The 24,264-nt window shown below is 53.9% G+C and overlaps 1 protein-coding gene across 24 annotated transcripts in view; it reads right to left on the bottom strand.

Annotated features, from left to right (window-relative positions):
- EHMT1 (euchromatic histone lysine methyltransferase 1) overlaps positions 1-24,264 on the bottom strand; it is a 134,886-nt gene that overhangs the window by 51,227 nt on the left and 59,395 nt on the right. For 2 of the 24 annotated variants that reach the window (XM_082696393.1, XM_082696394.1), the window contains exons 1-6: positions 22,419-22,577; positions 19,081-19,147; positions 12,369-12,925; positions 6,045-6,225; positions 3,650-3,807; positions 3,133-3,324 (exon numbers count right to left, since the gene is read on the bottom strand). In XM_082696393.1, coding sequence (XP_082552519.1) covers positions 3,133-3,324; positions 3,650-3,807; positions 6,045-6,225; positions 12,369-12,925; positions 19,081-19,105 — 1,113 coding nt within the window. In that variant the 5' untranslated portion in view covers positions 19,106-19,147; positions 22,419-22,577. Of the gene's footprint in view, positions 1-3,132; positions 3,325-3,649; positions 3,808-6,044; positions 6,226-12,257; positions 12,926-19,080; positions 19,148-22,418; positions 22,578-24,264 lie in introns of those variants that run through there. The other 22 variants (XM_082696384.1, XM_082696401.1, XM_082696403.1 and 19 more) reach the window with 12 other exon arrangements.

Raw genomic sequence — 24,264 nt, 5'->3', positions numbered from 1 at the left:
CCTCTGGCCCCTCAGCTCGTGTTATCTCAATAATAAAATCTTAAAAAAAAAAAAAAAAGACAGTATCCAAATGGCAGATAAACATGTAAAAAAAAGTACCCAACCTTCTTGGAAATCAGGGAAATATGAATGAGAACTATAAGGCCAACACCATTGCGCTCACTGTCTGGGCGACACCAAGGATGTCAAGCCAGTGAGATTGGAGGACACTCAGGCTGCAGGTCTACTAGGGGAGAGCTGTATGGCCCTGCCTACCGCTGGTCACGTGACATGGCAACCCCAATCGGGGTGTGCCCCTAGGGACACAGAGGAATGCTCAACAGCAATGTCATCTGTAAAGGGCCCAACTAGAAACAGCCCAAATGTCCATCTACAGTGGAACGGATACATAAATTTTAATAGCCATGTAAAGAAATACTGTACTGTAGTACAGTAAAGTACTCTTGAACATTCTGGTCTCAGAAACCTTTCACTCTATTAAAAATTACTGAGAATACGGGCGCCTGCTTAGCTCAGTGGGTTAGGCCTCTGCCTTCGGGTGAGGTCACGGTCGCAGGGTCCTGGGATTGAGTCCCGCATCGGGCTCTCTATTCAGAGGGGAGCCTGCTTCTCCCCTCTCTCTGCCTGCCTCTCTGCCTACTTGTGACCTCTCCCTCTCTGTCAAATAAATAAATAAATAAATAAAGTCTTTAAAAAAAAAAAATTACTGAGAGTGATAACATACACTTATTCACATGTTGATGTGGCTTATGTCTAGTAACACTACTACTGTACAGATCTAAACTGAGAAGTGTTTAAACCACAATGTAACTTCAAGGAGTGAGAGGGACAACAGTAAATAATGTTAGCATCATGACCACAATAGTTTTGACTATCAGACCCATGAAGGGGTCCCCTCAAAACACTTCACGATCCACTTCATAATCCACTGTGCGTAACAATGAAAACGAACAATATAAACTTCACAAACGCAATACTGAGTAAAAACGAGTCACACTCCAAAAAAGGAAAACATACACTTATTCACATGAAGCACAGAAACCAAGAAAACAATTCTTCCGGGACTGGGAGGGCCCACAGGGGAGGCTGGGACAGGCGACCCAGGCCTGTGAGCACGGTGGCAGCGCACAGGGGCAGTCACTCTCCGCTCAGTGAATTGCTCCCTGTCACAGCTGAAATCATAAAGTCATCCCCCAAATCCAAAAAACATACAGCTGAACTTAATAAAATGCTAGTATTTGTCATTTGATCTGTTACTGTAATAAGTCTTATCAACAGGCTTCCTGTAACAAACCAGCGTCTTCCCCGGGGAAGCCCCACCTTCTTCCCGATCGCTGTTGTGCAGATACACAGTTGTGTCTGACCAAGACAGTCTCAGGACTGAAAGTGAGCTTGGCCTCAGAAGGTGCTGGTGTGCGCCCCCATCCTCTCTGCTGTCTGAAGCAGCCCGCGCAGTAAGCCCGCCACTACTCACTACTGTCGCTGATTTATTCAGATTTGCTCCTGTTCTCTTACTCTGTTTCCCACTTGGCCACACTGCCCTTGTGATTCTACTTTTACTTGTTTCTTGATTCTTTTTGTTGGCTTAATATCCATTTAATTCTTCCCGTTACACCAATGTATAGAGTTATTCAGTATTACTCTGCGTCCAGATTTTCTCAGGAAGAGGAGAATCCAGAAACAGTCAACTCTGTACACACCATATGGTGTTCAATAAAAGTGACATTTTACATCATCGGGGAGAGAAACGTTCAGTCAATAAACGGTGCTCAGAGAATGTGGCTAAAAATTTGAGGGAAGCCATAGGACTCTGACCTCACATTTTGCCAAAAAGCTTTACTGAGACAGAATCCATATACCATAAAATAGACCCATTGTGAGTATATCTACCATGTATTTTATCCCAAAACAAATGTACATGAATCAAGTAGTTACGCATAAAGAATGAAACCAAGGAAGTAGAAGAAGATAGCTTATGTCAATTTATTCTAAGTCATCGGTGAAAGCATCTGCTCATCATCTCTGGAACCCAGAAATCATAAAGAGTCTAGCATCCGTGGCTTCTGACACAAGACAAGACGCCCCCAAAACTCTGAGAGCCGGAAGGAAAGGCTGGGTCTGCAGCGCACAGCACTTTGACTCAAAGTGTAAAAAGTTAATCCACAAAATTACACATTTCAAACAGGTCACTATTCCAAATGAACTCACCTGGAACGTGTCTGCCTACCGTTCGTCTCAGAAGACCTCAGCAGATACAAAAGCCCCTGTACATAAAGATGGTCTGAAGCGCTCTCAAGAACAGTAGGGCACACAGAGCAGTCACGCCCATTTCCAGACGACCGCTGGATTCTCAACTCCTCCTGCCCCTCCATGTCTACTGTGTCCCCCTCCGAACTGAGAGCACAAACACGCGCCCAGAGCTCAGCATCAGCTCAGGAGCTATGTGCTGCTCAGGTCCGCAACCAGGGCCCCTGGAGCCACTGCCCAGTGCTGAGCCCCGGGGGTGCGGGCAGACAGTGACTGGGAAAGAGCCAGCACACTAACCCCTCCCAGAGCACATCCTCGGGCACACCCGGTAGATGCGAGTGAGTAGTGGTGTGCACGCAGAGGACACGCCTGGCACGCCGAGAGACACCTGGTGTGCAGACTGCACACGGTCTCCTCACAGGTCTGGTCAGCAGCCCTGGGCGCTCACTCCCACCAGGAGGAAGAGACCTTCCCAGTGTCAGTGCCTCCCGTGCAGGAGGGTAGCACCCGGGGTGTGCCTAGGACGGAACAAGGTCAGTCACACCAAGACCAGTGACAAGTAGCTGCCGCAGGTGCACACTCAGCCCTCAGGGCGTTCCTGTGCGTCTTGAACCTGAACAAGCTCCAGATGTTCATTCCAAGAGCGCTGTACAGGAAGACGGACACTCCTCCGAAGAAAAGAAATCTAAAACTTCAAAAATCTAAAAATTTCAAAAACTGAAAATCTAAAAAAAAAAAAAGAATCTAAAACTTCCAACAGGATGCAAACACCCAAGTCCGAAGGTCACAGGGAAATGACTGGGGTCAAGAAGGGCCAGGCTGCCCCTCACAGGACCGAAGGCCCACCATCTGCAGCCCCTCCCCGAGAGGGTGAGCCAGGCCTACCTTCTGGGTGCGGTCAGTTTCCGATACGCTCCCCCCCTTAGAGGTCCTGCTGTCTTCCACGGGAAATGCGGCAGCCTGCTCGGCCCCCTGGTCCTCATCCTCGTCTAGCTCCTCCGACTCGTCCTCCTCTGAGTCCAGCTCCAGGCTTTCCCCATTCACATGAAGGGTGCTGGCTCCCGGGTCCTTGTCGCCCTGGAACACCGGCAGGAGCACAATGTCACCCAGAACCCCCCATCAGGAGCAACCTGCCAGCTCCCACCAGGGCATGGCCTGCGAGGTACGACACAGCGACTCTGCTACTGGGGCAAGAGCCAGGAAGGAGTGAGGGATGAGGGGTCGGGGAGCACCGGGCAGGAGGCTGTGCCCCAGAACGAGGTGCCTCAGAGCCAGGGTTCCTTCCAAAGGGACCGAGGTCATCAAATTCTGACAACCTCACGTGGTGCTCTTGCGGTCAGAGAGGTCCTGACACAGACGCGGCTTCCCAAGCACACGAGCGGTCAGCGCAGGCGCACCTTACCTTGGAGCCCGCAGTGGAATGAGTTATACTCTTAAACATCTCAATCACCGTCCTCTGTTTTAATACTTTGGTCTTTTTCTTAGGAACCAGGCTATAGGTTCCCATTCTTCGTTTTTTCTTCCGAGACACTGCAGCTGCTAAAACAAAAGGCAAGCAAGCTAAAAAAAAAAAAGTCAAAAGGGGACAAGAAAGGAAAAGAAATACCATTCAAATGTTTTTTAAAGGTAGGTGATAATTCACAACATCTGATTATGAAACTCATCAGCCAGCCACAACAGTGACAGGCTTGTCTTACTTGTCCTAAGTTGCACAGAGAAAGCGGATAATTGCTTTACTCACAATGAAAGCCCCAGCTGACGGGAAGGCAGACAGGGCCACCCTGCTATAAGCAAAAGTGCAAGGAGGACCCACCGGCCATCGGAAGCAGGGCCCCAGAGCACCTCCCACACCCAGGCCCCTGCCTCAGGACAGCCCCGTCCCCAGGACCCATGTGGCTGCAAGGGCCAGGCCGAGGAGGAACAGTGGCCTCGCTGCCCGTCACTGGGGATGGGCCTCGTCTGTCTCCCTGACAGACCTGTCACCCACGGCGAGGAGCGAACCGCACAGTCTCTAGATGCATCCACCTTGAAAGGAAGTGTGGCCACACGACATCGACCAGTCTGTCCTCTACTGGACCCTTTCCCCAGCACCGTCCACCTCCCCCAACAGTCCACCAACTGAGGGAAAGAAGTCCTTGAAGCAAACCACGCAGCTGCGCGAGGCCAAGGAAGGCACAGGACAGGAAAGAGCGAACAGCTGGGGCTCCTGGGGACTCGGGGCTCCTGACCCTGTTCTAGATAAAGCAGCTCCAGGTTGACTGACTTCAGAGAAGGGGCTCTCTATAATACTTTCTTTTAAAAAAGTTCCAGGGTTTTGAAAAACCTGAAAACCACGTAACAGAGGCACTGGACTAAAGGGCTGGAGGACCTAGGCGCGGCTCCATTCCCACTCCACAAAGCGAAGAACAGAGCACTACCGAGCTTGCGTGAACGGGGACTCCACCACTGCGAGGGCCACACAGACAGCCCCAGAGCACGTGGCATCGAGGACACCAGGCGTGTCTCGGCCCCAGCCCCAGGGCCACAAAGGCCCTCCCAGGCAACCACCCACGCAGCCCTGCACTGTGTTCACTGGGGTGGGCACGCGGGACCCAGTTCTGTCCGTCTCATACTAGAGCGGGGCGAGTGGGGGACACACAGGGTGTGCGCAGGCTGCATGTACGCCCTGTACGGTCACAGGGAGGGGAGCGAGGCGCGCTCTGCAGCCCCACAGCGAGTCTGTGTGGCCTTCCTACTTGTGTGGCGGCAGGATGGAGGCTCACAGAACCTCTGGGGCCATCAGCACAGTAATTTAGAATACCAGTCGAGATGACCTGAAATCGTACACGAGAACGAGCTGGCTCCAACACTGCCCCAGCCCCAGGGGAAGACAGCAGGGCAGGGCAGGGGAAGGAGGGAGGTCTGAAGAAAGCGGACGGCGGTGGTCTAAAAGCGGGACACAGTCACCGAGGGCCATGTCCACACAAGGCCTGCCCATCCCAAGAAACCTGACAGGCGGGAGGAGCGCCACCCCCCAGGCAGGCTTTCTGTATTCCCCACAATGCTGACAGGCGCATGAACGGTCCTGCCGTAAAGCAAGCCGGCTGTGATGACGCTTCCCTCTGTAGGAGACACCTGCAGGCATGGAAGTTGTGATTTTGGTACCCTTCCTGCGAGGGCTGGACCTGGGTGAAGATGTCACAGAAAGGGCCTTTCTGCACTGGGAGGGTCATCTCGTCTCTGCAGTAACTGTGGGTGTCCCAGAGGCTCCAGAGGAAGGACCCTCGCTTGAGATACACCCACCCGAGCACCCTCCCTGTGGGACCACTCGAGCCCCACCTCCTGCAAAGGCCCCAACAAGACGCCAAGTGCTCACCCGTCCCCACAACTGACCCTGAACAGAAGCCAGCTCAGAAGAGCGAGAAGCACCCACGGGAAGCGGCTGGTAACAGAACCGAACCAGCCTTCTCCACGACCTTAACTCAAAGGCCTCCACGATACACTGCGTGCTTCCACAGCACTTATTTTATAAACTGTGGGAAGTTCTCAAATCTCGAGTTTTCTACCCAGTTAACAAGGGAATAAGACTTAATGAAAACAATATTCATTCTGAGTTTGACGACAAGCGTAGAAAGCAATGCGGGGCTTAGTCCCGTTTCTAGAACAGAGGTCGGGCGCGCTCGGCAGTCTCCGGGTGAGCACAGAGGGCCCATGACTCCGCCACCGCTCACTGACAGCCAACACGCGGCCTGTCTCCCAAGGTGTAGGCCTGTAACGCGCCATCGGAGAGCCAAGACCGCGGCTGGGTCTCCTGTTACCTGTCTGTGACTTTGCGGTGGCCACGTAGCACTGGTTTTGAGGTAGTGACTGATGAAGGGGTGAGAAGGGGGGTAAAAGCTGCTGTCGTCCAAAATCAGAAAGAGTTTTGTTGGTCTCCTCTTTTGGCTCCTCATGGTCTCGAGCTTCTCGAACTTCTCTGGGATCCTTACTGGCTGCGTGCTTCAAAACAAAGACAATTAATAACTGTAATTACACACGAGCAGGTGGTCACGGAGACAACAGCCCCCGAAGGCAGCTCCTTTCCTCAAAACCTTGCCTTGCCCAAGAGAGGAGATTAGCAAGAGGAGACCGAGTAGAAAGCTTCCCGTCATCACGGGGCCACCCCCCGCCTTACACGCGTGCCCGGCCACGCCCCGGGTGACACAGGCACCACCTAGAAGCTAAATCCAGCGTTGACGATGCCAGGCACCGAATGCGGCAATGAACCTGAAACAGCACACGCCTGGCCCCTTACAGGAGAAACCTGTAAGTGCTGCCTTAAGTCAAAGTATCAGCAACAAAGTGCTTCCATGCAACACCTCCCTCACAACAGACTCCACTTTCAAGTTACCTCCTGCTCAGTTTCACCCCTCTCCTAGGTCTGTCTTCGGTCTCGGCCTTCTGAGACCCCAGCAGCCCGCAGTACGGCTGCCAACCCCCTCGTGCCCACTAGCAGCACCTTCACGCCCGACCAGCTAGACACAACTGACCATAACCCTCCGCCGGCATCTCTAAGATCACCTACATCCTCGTGAGAGCCGGACCTCATATCAAATTCCATGTTACCAAGTCTCATCACACACACAGCAGGCGCACTCAACAGCAAAGAACAGGCATCCCTCCGTCAGCGGCGCCGGACAAAGGGGGACTCCACGCGGGGAAGAATGCAGGGGACCCTCGCCTGACGCCGGGCACAAATACTGACTCAGAACAACAGATCAAAGATCCAGAACCACAGAACTCTTGGAGGCAGGAGGAATGCTTCGTGCCACTGAGTTGGGCAATGATTTCTAGACAGGACACAAGAACAACAAAAACTGACCAATTAGACTTTATCAAAACTGAAAACTTCTGTTCATCAAAGGACACAATCAAGAGAATGAAAAGGCAACCTACGGATTGCAAGAAAATATTTGCCAGTCATTTGCATATCTGATAAGGGATTAATATCCAGAATATATAAAGAACTTCCCCCAATCAACAACAGAACAAGCAACCTGATTAAAAACTGGGAAAAGCCTCTGAACACACTTCTCCGAAGAAGACATGGGCTGCGCACACGAAAAGACGCTCAGCATCACTGGTCGTCAGGAAAAGGCGCATCAAAACCGTAACGAGGCATCACCTCACACACCGGGAGGGCGACTCCGAAAACAACAGAAGACAAGCCCAGGGAACTGCCGGTTGCGCCTCAGTTCAAAACAACAAACGTTGGAAAGGGTGTGCAGAAGCCAGAACCACGGTGTGCTGCGGGGGGGACCGTGAAATGGTGCCGCCGCTATGGAAGACAGTTTGGTCGTTTCTCAAAAAGCTAAACACAAAACTCGTGGGATCCGGCAATCCCAGGTGCGGCATTTACCTCACGAATGGCGGCGGGTCTCCGAGAGCTGCGTGCCCGACGGCTCACAGCAGCGTCGCCCGCCGAGGGACCGGAGCGGCCCGAGCGGCTACCGACAGGCCCACGGGTGAGCAGGACGCGGCCGGCCACACCTCGGACCGTGACTCCCCCTTAAAGAGGGGATCCCGGCCCCGCGGCCGCGTGGGCGGAGCTGGAGGACGCGGTGCCGAGTGCGGTCAGCCCGGCGCGGACGGACCGGTTGTGTGTCGTGAGCGGAGACACCCAGGAGGCCGGAGGAGTTGGACACAGACGTGTGGCGGGGGCGCCGGGCGCAGGGTTTACAGGGACAGAGTCCAGCCCGGGAAGACGGACGAGCTCTGGGGCCGGACAGGAGGACGGCTGCACAAGGGTGAACGCGTCTGACAGCCCTGCCCTTCAAAGTGAGCCTACCTAGGAGGGTGGCCTGGATGCCAGCTCTTGGGGCGAGAGCTCAGGGGACCTACCCACACTCGGCTCAACAACCCTATCTGGTTGCTGAGCTGTCGCCTGGCAGGGAACGTGGCCCAGCCCCGGAGCGCCCTTCCTTCTTCCCCCAACCCCCCGTCCTCCCCACCACCTTTACAATGAACTGCCTGGGCACACGGGGCACAGTTCACGTGTAAGTTGTCAACTCTGCAAACGTCTTCAGTCTCTCTCAAACACATCAGGTTGTCCCTAAAGCAGTCACTGCTGGAACCCAGGAGAGAGCTAGAGCCCCTTTCCGTCTCTGTGCGCCACCCCACAGACTGTGGCCACAGAGACTCTTTGGCGTCCGCAGCTCTTCTCATAAGCAAATGCAAAAGGTGATTTTACAGTAAACACAAATGAGGGGCAAAAATCAAACCTGAGGAGAAAACAGTATATGAGGCTAATTCTCACCTGGACACAAAATCTTTAAGGTATTATTCTGAAAATCTGAATTAAAAAAAAAATCAAGAGCTGCTGAACGTGGGTGAAGATTCTAGACTCTGTCAGGGCTCTACTCTCTGATAATAGCAGAAAAGATGAAAGACACAGCTACTTGCCGCGGAGGCAGGACGTCAGCACCCAGCGTCATGGAGGGACGCCCACTGCTGTGACGGAGCCGTGAGCCCCCAGCCAACCCCAGCCCCCGACACAGATGGAGGACCTGTGGCCCAAGCTGCAGAGAGAGGGGGCCACACTGCTGCTCTGGCCAAGGTGCTGGAGGCCCAGGGGGTCTGGCCCTTGCTGGGCCTACCCACCCCCAGCGCTCCGTGCTCCCCACTCCAGCCAGGAGGCAGGCCCCGAGCCACCTGCCAGGCCCATGTGAGCTCTCTTAGCCCAGCCTACGTCCCCTACCAGGTACTTAATTCCAGTGGCAACGAACAAGGACTCACACAATTTCAAAACGACCTCTCTAAGCAGGCTGAGGGCTCCAAGAACAAGGCCGCACCTTTTGTCCAGCACCTACAGAACACCAGTGGCAGCAATTACGTCTGGAAGCGGACAGGGAGGCCAGGGTCAGGGACACAAAGGGAAAAGGCTGGAGGGCCACCATGCCGAGGCCCCAAGAAGTCTGTGCAGTTCAACTAGGGTCGAACCAGGTAGAACTAGACAGTCTGCAGCACAGGACACAGTAACAAACATTTCAATGCGAGAGGAAAAGGTTCCCTTCCAGAAGCTTCCACTTTTTCTGCCCGTGAGCGAGCTGCACCCTGTGCTCGTGCTTTCTGACAGGACCAACACCAGGTGAGAGCAGGCGCCACACTGCAAGGGGACATCAGCCCTGCAGCAAGAACACGCCTTCATTCTTAAACTCTTACAAACAAAATGGTTTTATTATCACAAGCCTGTAACACTCGTCACTGGAATGACTGATTTTAAAACACAACTTTCAGTAAAACAAGGTCTCCCAAGAAAACCAAACAAGATGGAACTGGGTCTGGGGCGCAGGAACTCCAAGGGCAGGAGAGGCCGGGTCTGGAGCCAGGGGGCTGCACATCAGAGGGGCCCTCAGGGACCCCACCGCCTTGATGTGTTGCTATGTCACTGTGCCCTTCGTCCTCCTGGGGGGCCCCAGGGGCAAATGAAGTGCCCAGGTGTGCAGTAGGCAGGGGTGGGCTTCGGAAATCATTTCTGAAGTCTCAACACCCTCTTGTCCTCTGTCCCTACAGCGGACTCAAATGATACGTGTGTCGATCAACGGCACGTCGCTGCAACTCTAACAACTCGGTGCGGCACACAGTAACACCCAGAGACGCCTACCGGTCAGAGGAACTTCTTGAAGTTAAATTCCAAATTGCTTTGCTTTCCTTAGAGGATTACGACAGAGTGCCAATAAAAGATGCCCAAGAATAAGCGTGTATTAGAATAAAGTCCTGGAAACAAGAACAGAATAAAAGTATAATTTCAAAGAAATAGATGAACGATGTAAAGTTTCTGACTTGCATTTTAAAACTTGGTAATGGTGAGCCAAAACACGGCAGGCAAAAATAATGAATGTTACCCTAAACCTGCTATCTAATACAAAAACTAACTCAAAATAGACCATATATTTATAAAAATATAAACCTATACAAAAATTAAAAACTGCCTTAAAAATTACAGAAACGTCTTGGGACCCAGGGCTAGGTGGAGAGTTTGTAGACATGATACCAAAAGCACGAGCCATGAAAGAAGAAACTCCGATGTGGGGTCAGGACGCGACGGCTGTCCTCCAGGAAAGACCCTACGGGGAGGGTGAGGACGAGCCACCGACAGAGAGAAGTCGACCAGTGGGTCCATGGCGAAGGGCTCATAGCCGGAACTCTGAAAGCTCACAAAGCAGCTGTGAAATGGGCAAGGGGTATGAAAGACACTTCATGAAAAAGGACATACAATGGCAAGTAAGCACTGAAAAGATGTTCAGCATCACTGGCCATTAGGTGTGCTGAGGCACCGCAGTTAAAATCAAAACGAGTGGATGCCAGCTGCGGTGTGAGAAAGCCGACCGCTCAGACCTTGCCTCTGGGATCGTAAGATGCTGCAGCCTGTTGGGAATCCGGATTGGCAGTTACTTACAAAAACTAAATACCCAATTAACACATGACCCTGCAATTATGTTCCTGGATATCTAACGCAGGGAAATGAAAATTTCTGCCTAAAGAAAAACCTGCAAGTAAATGTCCAGAGCAACTTTAATGTAACAGCCCCAGACTGGAAAAGCCCCGAGCACCCCTCAACCTGGGAGCAGTTCAGTTCTGGGACACAGACCCCCCCAGGAAACCCCTCAGCAGGAAAAGGAAAGGATCCACTGACACAGTGTGGTCGGTCCCACGGGAACGGGGTCGCTCTCACAGGCCCCACCTTCCAACAGAACACGGGACAGGGCGCGGCTGGGGAGATGGGGAAACGGATGGCGGGCGCGGTGGGTGGGGACGAAGGCGGCCAGGGAGCTGTTCCCCGCTGCTGTTCGCAGAAATCTGCACAGGGCTCTCCCTGTGCAAAATGCAGCCCGGGGGAGACCAGGTGAAGAGACCAGGCGAGGGCTACATGGGGTTGCTCTGTACTATCCTGCAGCTTCCTGTGAATTCCGCATTATTAAAAAGGTTTTCTAAAGCTGTGGAGCGTGCACAGGGGCACTGCAAAAGATGGAAGCCACGGCAGGGCCAGACGGACTAAGAGGGACAAGGCCCACAGGGAGAGACGCGGGCGTCCAGGGCCGCTGCGGGCACCCAGCAGCAGGCGGGTCAGCAGCCACGGGGAGCGCAGCGGACGGACAGCCAGACGGTGAGCACCCCGGAGAGAAGCAGCGACACAGGCCACAGAGCAACAGCGAGCGTCTTGCGCAGGGCAAGACAGGATGCTCTAGGAGAGAGACGGGGACCGAAACGCCGGAAGCGGAGTCTTCCACATACAGAACGACAGCAAGGGCGTAAGTGCCGAAGAGGAAGCCCGAGCTGGAACACACAGCCCAGGTCCCTGTCAAGAGCGCCACAGAAAGAAAGGCCGCACGAAGCACTTCCCTCAAACCGAGGAACGACCCGCGTCTCAGACAGACAGGGCCCGTGGGCACAGGCCCGCTGGCGCAGCCCCACAAGGCTGCACGGAGGACACCGTGCGTGACCTCCTAACGCCGCACGGTGAGACGAGCTTTAGGACACGCACCAGCAGCACAGGTACGAGCAATCCCCAGGGAACTCCTCTGAAGACCTAGAAGTCACCCCCGGCCAGACTGACAGAGAACTGGAAGGGCAAACGTGCCTGTGGACAGTCTGACCAAACGCGCCAGGCCCCGGCACAGAACACGCGCTGATGGCAGGAGCCGCCTCCCCCAGCAGGATACTGGCTTCTCGATACCCGTTCCCTCCGCCCATGGGCCTGGCATGAAACCAGAGGCTTGGGCGTGTTCTCAGTGTGTCCCTCGTCCCTTCCTTCCGTCACACCAAGAACCTAACCCATGTCGCGGCTACTTATTTCCTGACAGTCCGCGCTCTTCTCCCCAAGCGGCAGAAAGCGCCCAGGCCCGAAGCAGGGGCGGAGAGGTGTCCGCGCACACGCCAGGCCCCCAGAAGCAGCGCGACGCCGGAACAGAGCCGGGAGAGTGGACCGCGTGTCGCTCGCGCCGCAACGGTCAGCAGCCTCTCCTCCTTGTCCCAGGCCCAAAGACAACCACCTGCTGGTAAGCACCGCCCTTCACGCACGGAGTCCATCTGCGGTCGCCGCGATCAGAGAGCACGCGAGCACGGAAACGAGAGCAGCCCCGTCCCGGCAGGGGTCGCATTACCGGGCCCAGGACGGATTTCGGCATCGTCTTCCGCGCCCTGTGGACCTTGACGTCGGCCGCAGCGGCTGCGGGCTTCTTGTCCTCGGTCTCTTTACTTGCTTCTCCGAGCTTGGCCGGCGCTGTGGCTGGCGCCTGAGAAAAAGCACTGGGAGTCCTCCCTTTGCCAGAACCTCCGGGAAGGGTTTTCGCAGCATGGCCAGGAAGCGAGGAAGCCAAAGTGCTGGTAATCCGCACGGGCTGCTCCTGCAGGGGCGGCTTATTCAAGAAGTACCCATTGCTCCCGATGACAGAAGTCTGTGTGAAGTCGTCTGTGTTGATGTGGTTTTGCTTCCCCGCTTCACTGTCTCTTTCTGAAACCCCATTTTCGGCTATTCGAGCTAGTTTGTTGGTACCTTCCTGGGGGCTGGCCACCGCGTTCTCCTGAGGGTGCTGCGCTGCGGTCACGTGACTGCCAGCCTCGCTCTTTCCACAGGACCCGTTGGCTTCGCTGTCCGCAGCCACAGGGGCCTCGCCTCCTTGTTTCTCTGCTGAGCCTCCATCGGCGGCCATCGAGAGCTCTGTGAACAGAGGAGACGGGGTCACTGCCCTGTCAGGACTCAGCCCACCCGACAGTTACCATTTCCTGGAGGGGTGTACTTGAAACCGTCCCAGGAAAAACCATCTCATTTCATGCACAAAGTAGACTTCAGTTCAAACAGATTAAATATAAAATGATGACTTAGGGGCATCTGGGTGGCTCAGTCGAAAAGCCAGCAACTCTTAATCTTAGGGTTGTGAGTTCATGCCCCATGCTGGATGTAGAACTTACCTAAAAATAAACATTAAAAAATCTTTAAAAAAAATAATAAATAATAATATTAAAATGATGTCTTAGACACTAATTTTGACAAGTAATTGGTTAACGTTTGGAGAAGGCCAAACCCTGAACAGGGGCATCGGCCCTGAGCTCAGACAGGCCAGCTACCTGTCTACCCCGTGTGCGAGGTGCATCCAGGCCCTGTAGTCCTGCCTTGGGGGACACAGTCTAAAACCAGAAGCACAGGATAAAGACTCCCCATTTGTTGGGTAAATTCATTTTTTAAAAGACAGCAAGATCTCAAACCCATTACACAGATTTGCCTATCTACCAGGAACAAACACATGACTATAAAATAAAACTGAGCATGGTTTAGACAGAAAGCAAGGCCTCAGAAGCAGCTTCACAAGAACAAACTTTTATGCTCCATAAAAGCTTGGTCTCCCAGGACAACTCAACAGACTTTGTCCAGGACCAGTGATAAGCAAGTGCATTTTGCGTCAGAAGATGGACGCATATATCCAACCTCACCGACAAAGGCAAAAGCAGAAAACTCATGATCACACACCCCTGGATGCAGAAAGAGCTTCAGGCGCCTTCAAGACTCCACGCTTCACTCTATGAAACCCACAGGAGACCCCACGTTATGGTATTAGCCGTCCGCTCCTCTGCCACAGAGCGTGAGGTCTGCAAGACTTTCGTCTGTCCGCTCTGCACCCCAAGACAGAAACAGGGCCTGGGACACAATATGAGTACAGCAGATACTTCCTAATACTTTCTAATGCAGCAGATACTTTCTAATACTTTCTAAATGAACACACAGTTATTAATTAAGGATTTTTTTTCTTTTAAAAGCCCTAAGCAAGACAGAATCGGCAGGATCTTACTTGGACAGAGTAAACAAAAGCCTTACACCAAGATCTGCAGAAAGCATATACTTAATTCAGAAATGAGTCAATTTCAGGGCACCTGGGTAGCTCAGTGGGTTAAGTGTCCAACTCTTGGTTTTGGCTCAGGTCAGGATGTCAGGGTCACAAGATCAGCCCAGAGTCTGGCTCTGTGCTCAGCACGGAGTCTGCTTAAGTTTCTCTCTCTCCTCAGCCCCTCCCCCTGCTCACACGCACACGCACGCTAGCTCGCTCTCCCTCTCTCTCAAATAATCTACGAATAAAATCTTGAAAAGAAAGAAAGAAGTGAACTCCATGTGAGACCGGGAACACCACAAGGATCTTACACAAAAACAGATGTACCGTCAGGCACAAGCGGGAACGCAGAAATGAGAAGCACTGGAGACAAAGGAAGAACTCCAGCCTCTGTACCCAACACCATTATGTACTTTAAAAATGCAGTCCATTAGCAATTAACATTAAGAGTGCAGTGAGACTGCTGACTTCAAACTCAAGCTATAAAACTCAAGGGCATCTTCCTGCACTGGTATTAACTAGAAAATAAGAGAAGAGAAAAACACTATTTGCAAAAGCAGGAAAAACTATAAAGAATACAAAATTTTAGACCAGACTACTCAAGGCCTCTGTGAAGAAAAAGATTTTAAATGAAAACATGGCCCTAAATGGGGTGACAAATCTGAAGCGTCAAACTGCCTCTCACTGGGTCTGCAAGTTCAGTGCCGGCCGATCACAACTCCGTCGGTATATGACGAACTCCACCACTTTGTTCTAAAACATAAAGCGAAAAACAGATTTTCCCAAACGGCAAAGTGAATCATGGAAAAGAATAGTAAAGGCACAGGGAAACAGTCTCCCTGCATCAGAGGAGGATGCCACAGGCCTCTCCACAGCACCACCACAAGGCGGGCTGGGGTGCCCACTGGGCACAGCAGGGTCTAGGACAGCAGCCCAAGGGGGCAGGGCACGGACTGTCGGCTAGAAGGCAGATTTCCGCACCCGTGCCTGGTCTTGCTGGTTCTGAACCTCTGAAGCTGGGTTCCACACATCTGGGCCTCACCAAGACCCCTGGAGGCTCATCCACACATCTGGGCCGCTCCCGACTCGTGCCCTCTGTAATAGACCAGCGACAGCGCGTCTGTGGTTCCCTGAGTTCCGTGAACTCAAGGAGGGGGCTGTGGGAACCTCCAGTTCACAGCCAGGCCCTCGTGTAGCAAGTCATATGTGCCCAGGGACTCTGACTTGGGACTGGGGCCTGGTGGGACCGAGCCCCTAGCCTGTGGGTTCAAAGCGGAGCCAGCTTGCAGGCTGCCCAGCAGGCACCGCGGAGAGCGGGAGACCCACCTGGCCCGCGCAGGGTCAGCTTGCTGTGAGAGGCGGGCTAGAGAAGGAACAGCACTCTTCCTCCCAGAGGCCTCAACTGTGGCCATCGGCCATTGCTACTAATATCCATTCTTCTGAAGGCTCTGGCCAGAGCCATCAAACAAGCAAGAAAACGTGACAAAGGGCATTCAGGTCAGAAAGAAGCAGCAAAATTTACTTGTCACTGACGTGACCCACTGTAGAAAATCCAAAGTAATCTACAAACTGCAGGAACCAATGACTGAGTTTTGAAAGACTGATTATAGAAATGAATCTAGAGGGAACCTGGGTGGCTCGATCGGTTACGCGTCTGCTTTCAGGTCAGGTCAGGATCCCAGGGTCCTGGGATTAAGCCCCGCATCGGTCTCCCTGCTCAGCGGGGAGTCTCCTTCTCCCTCTGCCCCCCCCCACTCTCTCTCTTTCTCTGTGTAAAATTAAAAAAAAAATGTTTAATTAAAAAAAAGAAATGAATCTATAAAACTAACTCAAAATGGAGAGCAAAAGGTAAATGCAAAATGTAAAACTATGTAACTTGGAGAGGAAAAAAAAAGAAATGAAGAAATCTTTAGGATCTAGGGCTAGGCGAGGCACATGGTTCTTGACAGCAAAGCACAACCCCAAAAAGGAAAGTGACAAATCAGACTTCATCAAGATTAAAAATTTCTCAAAAGTGAAACAGCAAATCTGGCCAGCACGGCGATGCCACCTGATGCCCGCCGAAGGGAGTGGTTAAACCCTCGGACGAGGACAGGAGGTCCGCCGTACACAGTTGCTGTGATGCCGAGTGGTGCAGGGGCTTCGCAGCACAGTTCAGCAGTTTAAGTCTAATCATACAGGGCGCCTGGGAGGGCCCAGTCCGCGAAGTGTCTGCCTTCGGCTCGGGTCATGATCTTGGGGTCCTAGGATCGAGCCCCACGTCAGGCTCCCTGCTCAGGGGGTGCCTGCTGCTCCTTCTGCCAGCTGCTCCCCCTGCCTGTGCTCACGTGTGCGCTCTCGCAGATAAATAAATCTTAAAAATATTTAGAAACTTCTGTGCTTCAAAGGACGCTGTCAAACAACTGAAAAGCCAAGCCATGGACTGGGAGAAAACGCTTGCAAGTTACACATCTGATGAGGAACATGTGTCTGACGATTCAACAATAAAAATCAATAACCAATTTGAAAAGCAGGCAAAGGATCTAAACTACACATTTCCAAAAATACACAAAGGGCTAATAATAATAAGCACATGAAGAAATGCTCAACTAATCATCTGGAAAACGCACATCCGAACCACAACGGGACAGCACTTCGCACCCCCTGGCACAGCCACTGTGGAAGGGACAGGCATCACAAGTGCTGGCAGGCCGTGGAGGGCAGTCCTCCCGCGCTGCCGGTGCGAGGATAAAAAGTGCGGTCCCAGGGTTCCTCAGAAGGCAGGGCCAAGGCCGTGGATTTATGCAGCTTCCATGAGAAAAGGTGCAGGGGTGGGGGGAGCTGGGGAGATGGGGAGGGAGAAAAGCAGGAGACCACAGATGTCCTTGGACGAGAACACCTCCAGCAGCGGGGGGTAGCACAGCACCAGGAAGAAACCCCGAGGCAGGTCCTCTCTCTCTTTTTAAAGATTTATTAATTCATTTATTTATGTGGCAGAGAAAGACACAGCGAGAGACGGAACACAAGCAGGGGGAGTGGCAGAGGGAGAAGCAGGATGCCCACCGAGTAGGGAGCCCAATGCGGGACTCGATCCCGGGACCCAGGGATCATGACCTGAGCTGAAGACAGAGGTTTAAGCCCCTAAGCGCCCCAGGTGTCCCTGGAGGCAGAGGAAGGTGTGGGTGGCTGTGTGGAGGGCAGCTCTGGGAAGGGCACCCCCCAGGGCTGGCCAGGGGGCGAAGCACAGGGAAGCTGGTGGCTGGATGAGGTACCCAGAGGCCCTGCAATCCACCCAGAAAGTGCCTGGCTGGGTCAGAGCTGAGCTCAGGATCCTCGACAGGGAGGGAACAGGGTGCAGAAAGTCTCAGAAAGCACAGCAGGCACTGCGTCGCCGGACCCACCCTGCTCCCAGGAGTCCCCAGAACTCTACTGGGATCGGAAGTATTTCCATAACAAGCCTGTTCGTGCACCAAGTCACGCACTTCCAGGGACAGTCCTGCCCTATGGCCCGGGCTGCTGGAGTGCCCGTGCTCTGCCTTCACCCAAGTGGCCCCTGGATGTGTACGTGGTGGTCACGTGAGAAGGTGACTATGGAGACGTGAAAAGGTATGCTGGCAGCTCCTGTACCGCCCAGGATGCAGAGAGGGGCGGCAACAATCGTGCTGGGCGGCCACACTACAGCTCAGGAAAGGCACAGAAGAGCGGCTACTGGCATGGGCTGCACGGCAGGCCCCGTGCTACCACTAGGCAGAGAGGGGCTGCATCCAGGGACTCAGAGGCTGACATCTGCCAAGACACACAGGTCCGTGCCGGGACACTGCAGGCCGACCTGCAGGGCCTGGGGAGACGGGCCCCAGCTCTGTACCCATCAGATCGCAGCCCTGATCTCTCCTGCTGATGCACACAGTGGTCTTGGTGGCCGTGGCCGTGGCCAGCACCACCTGCACACCATCGTCCCTGTGTCCTCAGAGGAAGGCTCTGTCTGACAGCCGGGGTGACCTCATCCCGGCAGTGCACCCAGCTCGCTCCCCCTCCTTGGAAGAAGAGAGACAGAATCACACATCGCTGGGCGTGCAGCCAGAATACCCACAGTGCTAGGAGCAGCGCCCAAGGTCAGGAAGGAGGACAGTCCTGTGACCTTGGCAGGCTCCTCCTGCACCATCCTTCCCGGGAGCTGGCCAGAGGATGGGACGGTGCGCGGCTCACCTGCTCAGCTCCTGTGGCCACGTGGCAGCCCAGGGCTGCTTGCCCATCTCCCCAGACAGACACGGCCAAGCGAAGCCCGGTGTCGGCACCACTCCTGTGCCATCGACCTCATGGTGCCCAGGCCAAACGCAGCTCTCCAAAATGAACTTCTCAGCGGCCCCCACGTGTCTCGTGTGTACGCAGTGGGACTCACGTGTCACGGTGTGTTCCACAGCCCTGACAGAACAGAGTGCCTCCCACCGCAGCCCCTCACAGGTCTGGCCCTCTGCAACCCCCCTGCACCTCCCTGCAAATCTGCTGCTTTGCCTCTGCTTTTACCTTGTCCAAAATGTCATACTAATGGAGTCACCAAGCACGTGGCCTGTGGGTCCGCCCCCCTTCACTCAGCAAAACAGGCTCAGCATCAACTGTGTTGCTGTGCGAAGTGGCCACTCCCTCTTCGGGCTTGCTGCGCCCCACCCACCGGGTGCGCAGGGGCTGGAAGCCCGGGAAGGGCACCTGAGTGGCTCAGCTGGGAGCAATGGGAATGAAGCTGCCATAAACACCCACACGGCCCTTCTCGCTCCGAGTTTTCCGGGTGCACTTATGACAAGGGCCTACCAGGTGTCTGTTTTTCACTTTCTGGGAACGGTCCCCTTCTCTAGCGGATGTCATGTGTGTGCCTTTGTGTCCATCTGGCAATGGAGGTGGGAAGCCATACAGCGACCTGGCTGGAAGCAAGGATGTCAGGAGCCGGGGACGGGTGAGGGGACGCCAGAGCGACAGGTCCTCCGGCCACTTCTCCTGCAGGAGCAAACTGCACCCTTACCTTCCCTCAGCAGCTCTGTTTTCATGCAGCAATCCTGCTTCGTCTCCCCCTTCGCCGGAACTGCCTGCTAAAGAAGAAACAGCCATGAGCCTCGGTTCACCTGCGGGCAGACTATGCGATTCTCCGCCAGGGTTTCTGGAGATGGACTTCGTGTCTGGATCCAGGTAAAGACTCACTCTCAGACAACCAGAGGGCTAGGGGGTGTCCAAGCCAGCAGATAACAGTCACCTCCAGGAGGAGGAATGACACTCTGAGACCAGCCCGAGCAAACTTTGACCTAACTGTATTTTTGGAGATGGTTGTTTAAGAATAGGAACACGTTCATGCATTACTTACATAACTAGAAACCTCAAATGTTTTGGTTGTTACAGGAATGCTACAAATTATATCAAAGTGCATTCTGCTGCTGACAATTCATCAAAGGATTTCAAATGTCAACCTCCAAAAAAAACTGCAGAAATAGATAAACCAAGAAAATTCAGTAAATACGTGAATCATTAAGTATTTGCTCTACTACACGGAGGCATAAATTACGAAAGGTCTTGGAATTGTTTTTTAAAACTTCTTGCCTTTGGGAGGCTTAGAATCTGGCTGGAAAAGTGACTGTAAACACACAAAACATTCCTGAATGGGTCCCTCCCGTGAGACCATGGGGAAGGAGAAGGGGCAGGATGCAGACCCTCCAGGCTCCCCACTGAAGAGTTTCAGACTCTAAGGGCACAACTCCTGTAGCACCTAACATCTGGAATGCATTCTCCAAAAGATACCACAACACATTCTCAGAACATTCCTACAGAACCGTGAGCTCCCTGCTGATTTCACTGAATGTGGGGCCAAGCGTGGGGCCCAAGAGCAGGGGCACTGCCCTACCCGGTCACTCGGGACCACCAAACCACCCCAAGGTCGCACCACAGCCTCCGGTCCCAGGAAGCCTCTCCTATCTCAGCGCTTCCAGGAGGCTCCCACCTGGAGGTCCTGAACAGAGCTGCATCTCCCCCGGGTACACAGGACAAGACAGGCAACGAGCATGGCCCAGCTCGTCCCGAGGCCTTCCCACCTTTCCCTAGAGCGTCACATGTGGCCCCACTGGTGGCTTCCAAAGTGAACCCCCTTTCAAAGGCAGACCCCCTCCTGTAATCCCCCTCTTAGCCACTCCTGCCACAGGAAGCCAGAAGTCACAGCGTCACAGCAAAGAAAAGTCCAGGGGCTGAGACTTCCTCCCAGAGATGGGGAAGATTCCCTCGAAGGCATCAGACTTGGAGGCAGCCCTCCCTAAGCCCCAGGGTCTTCCCAGGTCACTAAGGGGAAACAAGGCTTCACTGTTGGCAGCAAAGCCACAGGGCCCAGCCTCTGCTCCACCTTCCCCACTCTGACCCCAGACGCCAGCCCCTGGACCCTGCAGCCTCTCAACAGGCCAATGGCCTTATCAGACAGCCTCTCCTGGGCCCTGCCCTGTTGCCTGCTTGGTGCCCCCTCCAAGACATGCCACCCAGCCTGTGTGCCCGCCCCACCAACATGCAAACTCTGGGTCCCACAAGAGAGGCCTGTCCTGTTCTCTGACACAGCCCCAAAATGTCGGCGATGTGCGGCACGCAAAAGGAACTGATGAGCACGTGGGGCCTAAGAGGCCCCAGTAAGAAAGGCCACTGGGTCCACTTCCATGTCTGCTTCCCGCCCAGCTGTATGCCTGGGGGGATTCTCTGCGGCAGCCGAGACACACAGCCAGCCAGCTTCTGCTGCATGGGCAGAGGATGGTGAGCGAGGTGAGCAGAGCAGAGTACGGCCAGCGAGCACACCCAGAAGTCCAAAGGGAGCTCAGCCCACAACCAGACCAGAAAGAACAAAACCCTCCCAAGTCCAGATGCTCTCTGTGCACGGAGCCTACGTGTACTAGCAAGAAGGAACACGGTCTTCATCACCATTTCAAAGGGCTAACAACTTAATCAAATTAACAGCAGACCAAGAGAGGGTTGAAGGTGGAACACGTAGCCCAAACCAGTACCAAAATCCTGTCCTGGCAACAGCAGAACCAAACAGAACTTCTGCAGAGACTTCAAGTCCTGCCACTCTGCAGCTCGGGGTTGGGGCTGAGGAAATGCTGCCAGCACAAGGTGGGTGGCCTGAGTCTAACGGCACATGAGGTCAGGGTACTGGCTTTAGCTCTAGGAACTCGGTAGTGGGGGAGGGAGCGCAGAGCAGCCTGATAGCTAAAGCTCCGGGCTGGCAAGGGCCCAGAAGCAAGGACACCCCAGCAGCAAGCAGCACCCCACGCACAGAATGTGGGTTCCCTCCACCATCTCCCACCAAGAGAACGGAGGCTCCTGGGAGACAGGACCAGTGCCAGCGGGGGGAGGGGGAGTGAGGGAAGTCCCAGACTCTGAGGCTCCTACGACAGCAGGGGCCGCACGGCACAGTTGTCCACCGTCCTCTCTCCGCCCCGGGAGCTCCCCACCCGCGGAGGAGGAGCTTCCGGTCTAGCTCCAGCTCCAGGTGGCCACGCCTGGGCTGGTGCGCACACTGCCGGGGTGCTGGGCGGATGCCGAGCTGGGGTCACCAGAGAAGCGCTACTGAGACGGCTCCACAGAGCTGTGCTGTACAAGTTCCCATCTTAAGTCAGCTCCCAGCATTTACAAGCAGGATAGTCTAGGGGCGTCTGGTGGCTCAGTTGGTTGAGTGTCCAGCTCTTGGTTTTCGTTCAGGTCATGATCTCAGGTTCTAGAAACTGAGCCCCTGGGTCGGGAGACGGAGCTGGGCCGGGAGACGGAGCTGAGCTGGCTCTGCTTCCCCCTCCCCTTCTCATGCATTCTCTCTCTCTGACATAAATAAAACTTAAAAAAAAAAAAATTAAAAGAAGGAGAGTTTACAAGGAATCGGGTTTACAGAGTATGGAGAGATGAGAAGCTACGGCAGCACTGGCGGAGCCCAGGGGATGGGCTCTTGGGACGCCCCACAGAGCCGAGCCCTTGAGCCCCCTGCATGTGGACCCAGGAAAACCCTCTCCTGCCCTGCCTCACCTGCCCCCCCATTACCTGCCTGCCCTCAAAGCTTATCAGTAGCACGTGACCTGACCCCATCCCTCCCAGGGCCTGGTCTTGGCCATGCCTCTCAGCAAGGGGGGCAGGGGGCCATCGCATCTGACCCCAGGGCCCCACTGACCTCCCACAGCAATCCAGGGCAAGGCCCAGAGTGCTCAGGCCGGGACCCATCTCCTAGCCCAACACAGCTGCATCCCAACCACCTCCGGCCCGCACCCACTCTCAAACAGTTCTCTGGGGTCCCAAGACCCTTCCAGAGGTCCAAGAGGTCAAAGCTCTATTTACTACCAGAACCCCACTTGCCTCTTTCACTGCGCTTCCTGGGCACCTTAGCAGGAGTCAAGATGATGGCACCAAATTAAACGTCTCAGTGATCCTTCAACGCTGGGCACTCAGGTAAAGCCACCTTCACCTGAGAATGCCCCTGGTGAAGCAGTGGGATTAGCGACCTCCCCACCAGCCTTCTCCTGAAAGCAGCAGAAGAAAGGTAAGCAAGCAGCAATCCAGGGCTGCTGGCCACTCAGGAAAGGCCTGGCACAGGGGCTGGGTTGTGTCACTCACTGGGAATCTGCATTTGGAAGAACCGGCCAGAGTTCTGGAGGCCAGAGCTATGGCTACACAGACTGGGCATCTGCCAAACACTTCCTCAAAATAAACCCAGTGAGCCTGTGACCTCAAAGAAAACCAACGGTATGTTGCCAGTGTCAAAATTCTGGGTTCTGAGTGGAAATGGGAATCCTGGTAAACGTGTGTCTGCCTCCGTGAGCTTGACAGCCGCCCAACACCTACAGACTTGTGATGACACGGGCAAGGTTATGAGGGGGTCCGATGTCTGATATCACATAATGAAACGTGTCAACGTCTGGAAGTTCTCCACAACTCCACGAGCCAGTGTTTCCCCAATGAGCAGCACCTGATCTTTAGACACACGTGGGGGGCGGGGGAGCGGCGTGAAGATGCAAGGCAGGGCATGGGCTGAACCCTCACAGGAAGGGAGGCCATCAGCGCCGCTTTGCCCTGTCAGGTCCTAGCACAGTATACCAAAGCATCTGGAATTATCTAAAAGGCTCAAAACGCATGTCTATGTGAGGCCAGACCTTCTTCATATACTGCAACCAAATACTGCAACACACCCCTTCCGTCAGAGCCAGACATGGACAGACCAACCTGTAAAGCAATGCCACTCTTCTGAGGTGGTTGTTTAAGAAAATAGTTACTTTTCACAGAAATTATTTACCCTAACATGTAAACAGCATGTTACATGCTTACTTTTGTTATTTCTAAGTATTTTTTTTTAAGCTTCAGTTCTAATTTCTTTTTTGGTAAACACCAGTAGATAGAACCCATACAAACAAGAGCCTTCTGGGGTCCTAAACAGGAATTTCACTTGGCCTCGAAGCCAATGCCCCACACCAAGCACACCAAGCGTCCTGCGTCAGAGGTTTAAACCCACCTCCAGGGGCGCCTGGGGGGCTCAGTGGGTGAAGCCTCTGCCTTCGTCTCAGGTCATGATCTCAGGGTCCTGGGATCGAGCCCCGCATTGGGCTCTCTGCTCGGTGGGGAGCCTGCTTCCTCCTCTCTGCCTGCCTCTCTGCCTACTTGCGATCTCTGTCAAATTAATTAATTAATTAATTAAATCTTAAATTAAAAAAAAAAACCCACCTCCAGACCCCCAGGCACTCACTGTCCCAAGATGCACCCAGGGCCAGCACAACGGAGCAAGCCTCCCCAGAACATTCACGAATGCACCTATAGACCAGTTGTCTCCTGTCCCCACTGTCAGCCACACATCCCTGCCATGAAATGAAGTTTCATGACTTCTTCTCCCAAAACACTCTGTTTAAAGATCACTACGTAACACACTCTCAAATGCCAGAACTATCCACTCTTCTGTTCTGGATCTCTTTGACTGCATTCAGGAATCTGATAAGCACCAACCCACATGCCAGGCCGTGGACAAGAGTAACAGCCTAGGAAAAAACATCCACATCTCTGCCTTATCTGCACCTGCTACTTTTAAAGCCCAAGCCTCCTCCTTGCTCGTCACTCTGAGTGACCACTGATGACGCAGGGCAGGGGAGGGAGGAGCGGGGAGAGCGGAGGAAGAGAAGGCCCTCAGGGTGCGCTCTCGCCCAGCACCCCTTCCATC

Source organism: Mustela nivalis, assembly GCF_964662115.1.
Source record: "Mustela nivalis genome assembly, chromosome: 13".
Lineage (NCBI taxonomy): Eukaryota > Metazoa > Chordata > Mammalia > Carnivora > Mustelidae > Mustela > Mustela nivalis.
The sequence above is the reverse complement of the archived record's forward strand: the minus strand, read 5'-3'. Positions and strand labels throughout refer to the sequence as shown.